Source organism: Onychostruthus taczanowskii, unplaced genomic scaffold (genome assembly GCF_017590055.1).
Source record: "Onychostruthus taczanowskii isolate IOZ18803 unplaced genomic scaffold, ASM1759005v1 scaffold46, whole genome shotgun sequence".
In the NCBI taxonomy this organism is placed as follows: domain Eukaryota; kingdom Metazoa; phylum Chordata; class Aves; order Passeriformes; family Passeridae; genus Onychostruthus; species Onychostruthus taczanowskii.
The window spans coordinates 165,104-174,396 of NW_024502125.1; the positions used below are offsets into that span (position 1 = coordinate 165,104).

At 42.2% G+C, this 9,293-nt stretch overlaps 1 protein-coding gene across 1 annotated transcript; it reads left to right on the plus strand.

The window, feature by feature from the left end:
* Positions 1–449: 449 nt before the first annotated feature.
* SETD9 (SET domain containing 9) lies at positions 450–7,937 on the plus strand. Its single transcript, XM_041414712.1, has 6 exons — positions 450–561; positions 1,254–1,618; positions 3,281–3,404; positions 4,339–4,454; positions 5,551–5,656; positions 7,793–7,937. Exons 1-6 carry the CDS (start codon positions 476–478, stop codon positions 7,878–7,880), a joined length of 885 nt encoding a protein of 294 aa, XP_041270646.1. The 5' UTR covers positions 450–475; the 3' UTR covers positions 7,881–7,937.
* Positions 7,938–9,293: the final 1,356 nt, after the last annotated feature.

A 9,293-nucleotide genomic window follows, 5' to 3' on the forward strand; every position in this document is an offset into this window, starting at 1 on the left:
AGCAGGCACTGGATGATTTTGGAGAGGTGATCTGACAGAGTAAGGAGTGGTCTTTAACGGCCGCTTCTAGATAATTTTTAAACCACCTTTTCATCTGATCTTGTCTTTTGGGATTGTTCAGTACAACACAGAAGGAGCAACGTAGCATTGTTCCAAGAGAACTGTGTGTATTTCCATATGTAAGTGCCCACCCAGGAGCTATGCGTTTTCATTCCCGGTGTCTGCAGCTTTCCCGGTTCTGGGTATTGCGCCTCCTTACCGGCGGCGCGGAGCTAGACCCGGGCCCGCGCCCTCGGCTCTCGCAGCTTCCCCTCACGGCCCAGCCGCCGCTCGGCGCCCGCCGGCGGCTCGCAGCCAATGGCAGTCCAGGACACAAACGCGCCGGCGTGTGTCCGGAGCGCGGATTGGTTGTTCCCGTTTGCGCGGGCGCGGCTCGGCAGGGGGGCGGGGCCGGGGCCGTGAGGCTGAGGTCGCCATGCTGCGGGAGCTGCGGCGGCGCTGGCGCTCCTACAAGTACCGCTTCGTGCCCTGGCTCGCCCTCAACCTCCGCCGCCAGCGCAGGTGAGGCGCGGAGAAATGCCCCGGGCGCCAGCCCAGACCCCGCTGCCCCTCGTCGGGATGGTCTGGGGCGCCGCAGGAGCTCACTCGGGTTTGACACTCAGAAGTGCTTCAGCATTGGTCTCCCCTCGGCTGTCATAAAATTCTTAGTCAGACACCTTAAAATGGTATTTAACGTTGAAGATAGATAGATAGATAGAAAGGATAAGAAAAATAATTTATTGTTGGTAAGATGTGTATGCCCTACTTCAATCGTAAAAGTAGCGTTTGAATTTAACTTGTTACGACATGCTTGTAAGTAACAAAATTAAAACAAGTAACTAAATTAAAACCTTCCTTGCCCATGCAATATTTGTCATGCCTCATTTAAAGTGTAATGAGCTGTTTGTATTTTTTTAAATAAACATGATAATTTTGGTTTTAGTGCTTTTTTAAATTAAGAGCTCAGTAGGGTTTAACCTACTTGTGGTAAATACTCAGAGATGATGATTTATAGTAGAACAGGTACCAGTTTTTATTAAACACTCTTTTAGTGTTTTAACAGTGGCTTTAGCTTGAGCAAGCATGAAAAAAGCTTGGGGTTTTCTAAAACAACAAGTGTATCAAAGTTACTGGTGCTGCAAAATGGCTCTTTTCTATTTAGAAAAAAAAAGGTAACATATGCTTCTTATTTTAAAATTTTGTTTTCTTTACAGGACCCTTCGATATGTTCCTGAAAGCTCTCAAGACAAAATTATTGCTGATGAAGATGTTTTTGAAACACTGCTGAAAACATTTAAAGCTCTGTTCATAAATGACTTCAGTAGACAAGCAGATATTCTGGCCTTGCTTCCAGAAGTCAAGTGTCAATATCTGGAATTACTTACTGTGGAGCAGAAGCGGTCAGAAGTAAATTCTTGTAACCATCAGGGTCAGCAGGTGTTTAGTCCTGAGGAAGTTTTGTTTAACACGCTTGGGTTCACTGTTAGCAGAGAGCGGAGTTCGCTGGTGTCTGCTGGAACTGGAGTCTTTGTTACCAGAGGTTTTGTTCCGAAAGGGACGGTTGTGTCCATGTATCCTGGTAATGGAGCGTTCTTATTTTTGATTAAGTTTGATAGGACTTGTAACCATCTGATCGTGGAATGCCAAAGATCTACACTAATTTTTATTCTATGGGTTTTTTCTTTCTGTCATTCCTTAACAAAATCGCTGGTTAGGCTGTGTGAAAATATTTATAAACTATCTAGAGTTATTTTGGAAATACAAAAAACAATATTGGGAAGGATAATTTTGTTTATAAAAAAATTTTAGTACTTAAAGCCTGATTTTCCTGCAGCTGTAAAACCTGTTCCAGATCCTTTAAATGTAAGTGCACAGGAGAAATTTAAAGTAGATTAACAGAACAGTTTAATTCCTTGGGGTTTCCATTTTGGTTCAGGATTTGAAAAATGAGGTTTGAGATCTCCACTCAGGTCAGTAGACAATTGCATGAGCTTCTTCAAAGTACAGAAGGACAAAATGGAGAATGAAAATAAAACCTTCATTTAGCAGAACTTTGTTCCATGAAGTGTGTTTGGAAAAATCAATACTTCTGTCTTCCTTATTTCTTGGAACTGTATTTGCATACATTTCTCAAAAAGGTTTGTAATTCTATCAGTATGGTCAAGCTAGCAGCTCTGCTGAGTTGCTTTGGGTTTGTTTCTGTTTCATCTGCCAGCAGAATCATCCCCTGTGGTCTCTGGCTTGTGCCAGCGATGCAGCATCAGGAGCAGTCCCAGCATTCACTGGACAGTGGAGTGCACTTTTTGCAGTGCCTGCCCATTGCCATTGATTACTCGTGAACTGACTGGTTGTTAAGTGACAGCCTGCCACTTTCACAGCTCACTTCAAATTTCAGGCACATACTAGATGTGAGCATAGGCTCATTCAGAGTCTCCTGTGACAGCTTTTCTGGCAAAACAAGAGGATGGGCTGTTGAAATGCCTTCTCAGGGTAAGGACCTGCCAGGCTGGGCAAGGGACCTGTGTACAGGGACTGCAGCCTGCCTGGGGCCTTTGCCTGGCTCCTTGTGAGATTGCAGTGCAGGATTTCTGCAGTGAAGTGCTGAAGATGTAGTGGGTGTGAGGGATGCAGGACAACGATTTCATGAAAATTGGCAAGCCAGTCAGCTTGCCGGTTGCTTTTCTCTGCTTGGAAGTCTTGGCAGGTTAAATCCTCTCCTCAGATTTGGGAAACAGCCTACTGAAATATTTTTTTCTGGGTTTGTCATTTTTCATCTCCTGGACCAAACAAAATCCCTGTAGTAATGGAGAGAGGTGTTTCAGATTCTTTGCTGAATCTGTGTGTGTTTTTCAGAGTCCTGATGTAGTAGTAATAAAACAACTTAGTATCTTAACCTGTGTTTTCCTGAACACAGTATGACCTGATGTTTTCATCTCTGAAGCACGCTAGTTGGATGTAAGGCTTCATCCACCTCTCCCAAGCATATTTGGTTCAGGTCTTCTATGATTTTCTGTGGGGCATCTCTCTTTGTAATATATCAGCTCATTTAGTTGAGATGGGATTTTTTACACAAAAAGTTGTGTCTGAAAGCTTGTAGGTTTACAGATGTCAGTGTCACTTAGTGAGAGGGGACTTCTGTCCTACCCACTGTCTCTCCTTTGAGTTTCTGTGTGGAGGGGGCTGAAGGCCCATTCTGACAGTTAACTTACTTTCTTTTGAAATAATATCTGTCTTGCAACAGGTACAGTATACAGAAAGCATGAGCCCATCTTTTTCCAGTCCCTTGGCAATCCCTTTATTTTTAGGTGCATTGATGGTGTCCTTATTGATGGGAACGATAAAGGACTGTCAAGATCAGTGTACAGGTAAGCAGAAGAAATAGAGAATTATCACTCATCTGATTTAAAACAGGGGTACTCCTCATTTTAGTACCTTGTTTCTTACCCTGAGTTGTACAAGATTGTCATCCACCTGTGCATTGCTCATAATACAAACAGCACAGGGATGAGAGATGTTGGATGTGATCCATTATGTACTTGTGTCTTCACCTGTAACATCAGTGAGATGCATTTTGATGCAGAGACTTTCCTGTACAGAAAATAATTGTACTAGAGCAGGATGTAGTGTAAAAGTATTGAAATGTTTCTGAGCTGTTACTCAGACCTGCTTACTTCATTAAGTCCAAGTCCCTGCTCCTTGTGAGACTACCTAAAACTGAACCATGTGACTAGGACCATCACACACGTGTTCCTTGAACTGTGACAGATTTGGTGCTGTGGCCATTCCCTAGAGGAGCCCTGTGACTGGCCACCCTCTCAGTGGAGAATCTTTTCGTAATGTCCAGTCTGAACTTCCCCTGACACAGCTAACTGGTTATTTACCTTAAAATGCAATTTGTGTTTAAATATGATGTGAAAAGAACTAGGAGGTTGATATAAAATAATAGCTAGTTTGAATAGTAATACCCACTAATACCAGATTTTAATTTCTAGAATGAGTTGAAAGCTAATATTGTAATGAGTCTTTGCATTTTAAGAGATGAGTGAAAGGTCTATAATGGCAACATGAGATGTTGGTTTGTGGAAGAGTGTGTGGTAGTTTTGTGCAGGTTCTTCCACCAGAGTCTGAAGGACATCACAGAGTAATGGGAGCTGTTGGTCTATGCACATGCCCTCCACCCCATGTGGGTTGGGCAGCTCTTAAGTTTATGCAGTGACTGTGGCCATTCGTACAGAGGAGGTAAGATATCCTGTTAGACGAAGGAGCCGTGACCCACACTAATGCTGTCGGGCATTTCAGGTCTTGCAACAGAAGAGATCAACTTGGCCCTTTTCAAATGAGTGATGAGAGCTGGCTCACAGCCACCCTGCAAAACCCACTGGCAGTGGGACAGTATGTCAACAACTGCTCACGTGGTAAGTAGCCAGGTAAATTTTCCAAGTATGAGTTTGGCTTTATGAATACAAATTATTTTGAAGGTGACACAGAGAATAGGAAATTGATCTGGGGGGCAGTAGTGCTGTTTAAAACAAGCACTTAGGTAGTAAAACTTTTCTGAGGTTTTTTGTCACAGCTGAATGTTAGAATCCTTCCCTGCAGCAACATTTCAAATGTTCTTTTTCTTTTCTCACTGATGCCCCACTTTCCCTCCTGGTATGTGAATGAAAGGCACACACCCAAAAGTGAGGTGGTGGGAAAGGATATCTGGCAAAGTACCACCAAGACAGTTTAGAGTTGCAGATCAACTTCTCCAGTATTGTTCCAGGAGGCTTCATGAGAAAACTATACACAGTGACATGTACATTAAGATTCTATCACTGCTCACTTTGAACTGTAAGACCTTTTTTAGACTTACATTTATGCACAAAATCTAGGAAACTGTTGTTGTAATCGCACTTGTTGGACCTGAAGAAGGGAACTACTTATTCTGTGTCACTGTTGGTCTTAAGTAACTCACAGGAACAGTTGTACTACAGAGAATTGAATTGATACCATACTCAGCTTCTAAGTGGCTTTCATAGCCTGCATTGTGCTGAAGATTCTCTGCCTCCAAGTAGCATTCAGAAAGGTTGCTGGATGAGCAAACTGGGGATTGGCACAGAGGTACAGGGGTGTCCCATGAAACTGTTTCTTCCAGGTGATGTCTGTGTAAGAGGTGATTTTCTCCCTGCCTGTATTTCTGACATGTTTTGCCACCAGGCAAAAACATTTTCCAATTTTTTTAATTGTAAAAGCAAACACTGTGTATTTGGAACTATTAGCAGCACTGTAAGCTACCCCTGGCACTAAACAAGATGTGCCTCTTCGCTGACATGTTGATAACTGGGCAAACCTCCTGTACATGATTGCGAACCTCGTGTAATTCAAAATAGGCCTTCAGAGGAGTGCAGTACCTCCCAGCAGAGGAATGGTTTTCAGTCTTGGTGAAGCATCTGGTTCTTCTATAGCAGCACATTTGATGTTTTTACACATCTCTTAAGCTCTATCTAATAACTTTTTTTTTATTCCTAGAAAAAGCAGCAAACGTGTGTTATCAAGAGTTCGATGTGCCAGGACATTTTCCAGTAGAATTGAAACAATATCTTCCAAACATCGTCTACAGCCATGATATAGAGAGGTTGGCAGCAAATGAAAGAGCTCGTAGATTTGTATTATACAAAGCATACTGCATGTGTAAAGAAAAGACAGACATGGTTGAAAAATAACAAACCATATGAAGATGAGTTGCACAAGAAGTGTGTAACTGTATGGGAGAGTTACCTCTCTGAATAGACTAATTTTAATTACGAGACTAATTTTTTTTCCTCATTTTCACACATGAAATCAGTGTATCTGAAGATACTTTTACAAGCAGTGTTGCACTATAGTGCAATTCTACTGAATCCCATAAAGCAGTAGTTGTGCTTTGTATTACAGTGCTGAGGATTTTCAGTACATATCTCAAATCAGTTTCAGCCTTGACCAAAGCCCTTCTGAGATAATTCAAATTTAGGCTTCTTACTCTGTTCTCCATCTCTTCTGCTTATGTGACAAATAAGCAGATGAATTTGCAAGAAGAAACCTAAAATTGTATTGAGACAATACAGTGTGAAGTACTGTGCAATATAAGGGCATATAGTTACAGTACAATTAGTAAAATTACAACATCCTGTTCATGACTTGAAAGTCCACCTTTTTTCAGAAATTAGAACACTTGAAAATATTTCTCAGATAATCCTTTTAATTTCAAGGATGTATAGGAATTTTAGAGTAGATCATCTGAACTTATAGTATAATTCTGGAGTTACTTAAGTACTCTGACATTGGAGAAAGTAGTGGTGCATACTGGAAAAACGGCTTTTCTGATTAAACTTAGAGCTTCTTGAGTGAAGGTTAAAGGTGCACTTGGAATCTCTAGATAATTTAGTAGTGCTAATAAAATACACAGTAAGACTAAATTCTCAGGAAACCTGGATACTGTACTTGAAGTGTGAAAGCACATAAACTATGGGACTGCTTCAGGAAGGGGGAATTTTGCTCTTGCTTGGAATCTGTCCAAAAAATATGGTCTTCTGGTCATCATTTCTCCCAAAGTGCTGACACGAGACAAAAGATCCCATCTGCTTCTAGGTGCTTGTTTCATACTGACAACATAGATTATATGGCTTCTAGAAACAGTTCTCAGTACTTATTTACCTTGTTGTTTCAATATGTTTCAAAATGGCCTCACACTAAATTTTGAGTAGTGGAGACTTGAGTTGATGCCGTTTTCCACTTCCTGGTTCATCAGTACACAAAGCATGTGCTCTCCTTCCCAGAATACATACTTCAGTTTTAGGGCATAGTCATTCACTAAAAGGAAGTTCAGAGAGGTGGGTTTCTACATTTCTCTGTGAGGAACGGGCTGCCAGCCCCTGTTTTCAGCTGACTGAGGGAACTGGGGGTGTTTAGCCTGCAGAAAAGGAGATTCAGTTTATCAGTCTCTACAACTCCCTGAAAGGTGGCTGTAGTCAGGTGGGGGTCGGTCTCTTTCACCAGGCAGCAACTGACAGAACCAGAGGACAGTCTTAAGCTGTGCCAAGGGAAATACAGGTTGGATGTTAGGAAAAAGTTTTTCACTGAAAGGGTGATAAATGGAATAGTACTGGTATGGTTTGACCGGGGAGGTGGTGGAGTCACCATCCCTGGATATTTAAAAAAAAAGACTGGATGTGGCACTCGGTGCCATCGTTCAGTTGAGGCGTTAGGGCATGGATTGGACTCAATGGTCTTAAAGGTCTTTTCCAACCTCGTGATTCTGTGACAGTTGACCCATCTGCAGATGGCAGCAGGTCTCTGGTGCAGCTAGGAGCCGTATTCCTGGGTGGTGGTAGGCCTTAGGAGAGACACTTTAGCCAGCTGGCACCTGTGGACAGGTGTTTCCACAGGAGTGGCTTCTGCTGCATGAACTTTGCTGTAGCTTCTGTTCCTGTCTGAGTAAGTGTGTCTCTTGCAGTCTTGACTAATTCTTTTCATCACTGAATGATTGTGTGAAACAAATGAGTGGAAACACTTCTTTCATACCCACATAGGCTGTTGGTTTTTAAATTATATTGGTTTTCCTTATATTGCTGTCTGTATTCCAGTGTTGTTTTCCCATGTTCCCTGCCCTGCATTATGCGTATTACTCAAAACTAATATGGATGAGGCCACTGGTTAGCTTCTTGAAATGAAGAATTGAAAACAATTCAAAGAAAATATAATTTCACTTTGACATGTTTTGCTTCTTTTACAGCCACTTGAGGTGCGTAGTCCTTGTCACTCTGAGAGACATCAAGCAAGGAGAAGAACTTTTTTCAAATTACTACACTGTTGTCAGCTGAATTAATAGAGTCAAAACTGAAGAAATCTGTGTCAATAAAATATGTATGGTGCCTGTACTTCAAGCTTCATCATCATTTTTGTGTAAGGGAGAGCTGTAGTTTTACCATCCAGAGAGCAAAACTGTAGGCTTGAATTTCTCTGAAAATGGTCTGTGTTTGATGCACAGGTGAAGATGTAACCATTTACATCATTAGGTTCTCAGATGTCTGCTGTTGTTGATATTTCTGTATATTGGTGTTCAGCTGTCCATAAGGTAGTTCATAAAATTAAAACCTAAGTTCTGGACATGTAATTTGATCTACCAGATTGCACAGTTGTCTGTAACTGGAACTGTTGTAGTATTTTTCCATTTAATTTCCTATGCTTAAAATGGACACAGCGTGTAAGAATGACTATCCTCTTGAATTGTATAATATATAATGCTAATCCTCACAGTTCACAGTAGTTACTAGGTATTTTATTTTTTTTTTTGTTTTCTTCAAGTTGACCCCTTTGGTATCAGCTTGCTTTTAAAAAAACACGACCGTGCAGGCAGTTGTCCTAATCTTGTATGAAGCCCATTTTGGAGCCATGCTGATAGGCCCCTCAGCTGTACCTGCACAGTGCCGTCTTGAGCCACTGGCTTTAGCTGTGCCAGTCCTGTGCCTGGCACAGGACTCCCCTAGTCCTGATTCCAGTGATTCATGACAAGTTTCCTGGCATATGGCAACTTCCATTGCTTTTATTCTTCAAGAGGACTTAGTTAATCAGTTGCTGGTATAAACAGAGCCAGCTATTCCCACATTAATTTTTGCTGCTGTCTGCAAACTGCTTTCAGAAAGATGAAACCAGTATTTAACTGCAGAAGTCCAAGCAAGCCTCCCAATGAATTTGTGGTTGGCATAAGCTCATGAGAGAGGAGGAGCTGGGAAACTGTGCTGTTACAAATTGGGTAGTGGTTGGGGCAAGTAGGGTGCCCTGCTTAGCTGCTGAGGCATCATCTCCTTTTCAGAATGCAAAGCTTTGTGGTGTTTGCATTACGTGGTCTGCTTCCAAGCCTGAACCTTGCCTGTCACATTCATTTGGAAGTCCTTTACTGCCAGAGGAGGCTGGCTATTTCAGCAGTTCACCAGCTGAAGTTAACCAGCAGAGCTCTGAGATAGAGAGCTCTGGCGTCAGGCTCAGTGTGGGTTGTGCAAGGTTTGTGATGATGCTCAGGGCAAATTCTAGTGACATTCTTTGTGTCTTCACTGCTTGGTAAGGGATCAGAGCGGTGATCATCAGTCTGCTGAAGAGGGAATTCATCCTCCATGACTTCGAGGATCCCTTCTCCTGAGCTGACTCTTCTCCTCAGCTCTCTGTGAGGTTATTGGGACCTCTTGTGGAGGAAGCTGGGTGTCAAGGGCACTTGCAGTATTCCTAGTGTAGGGGGT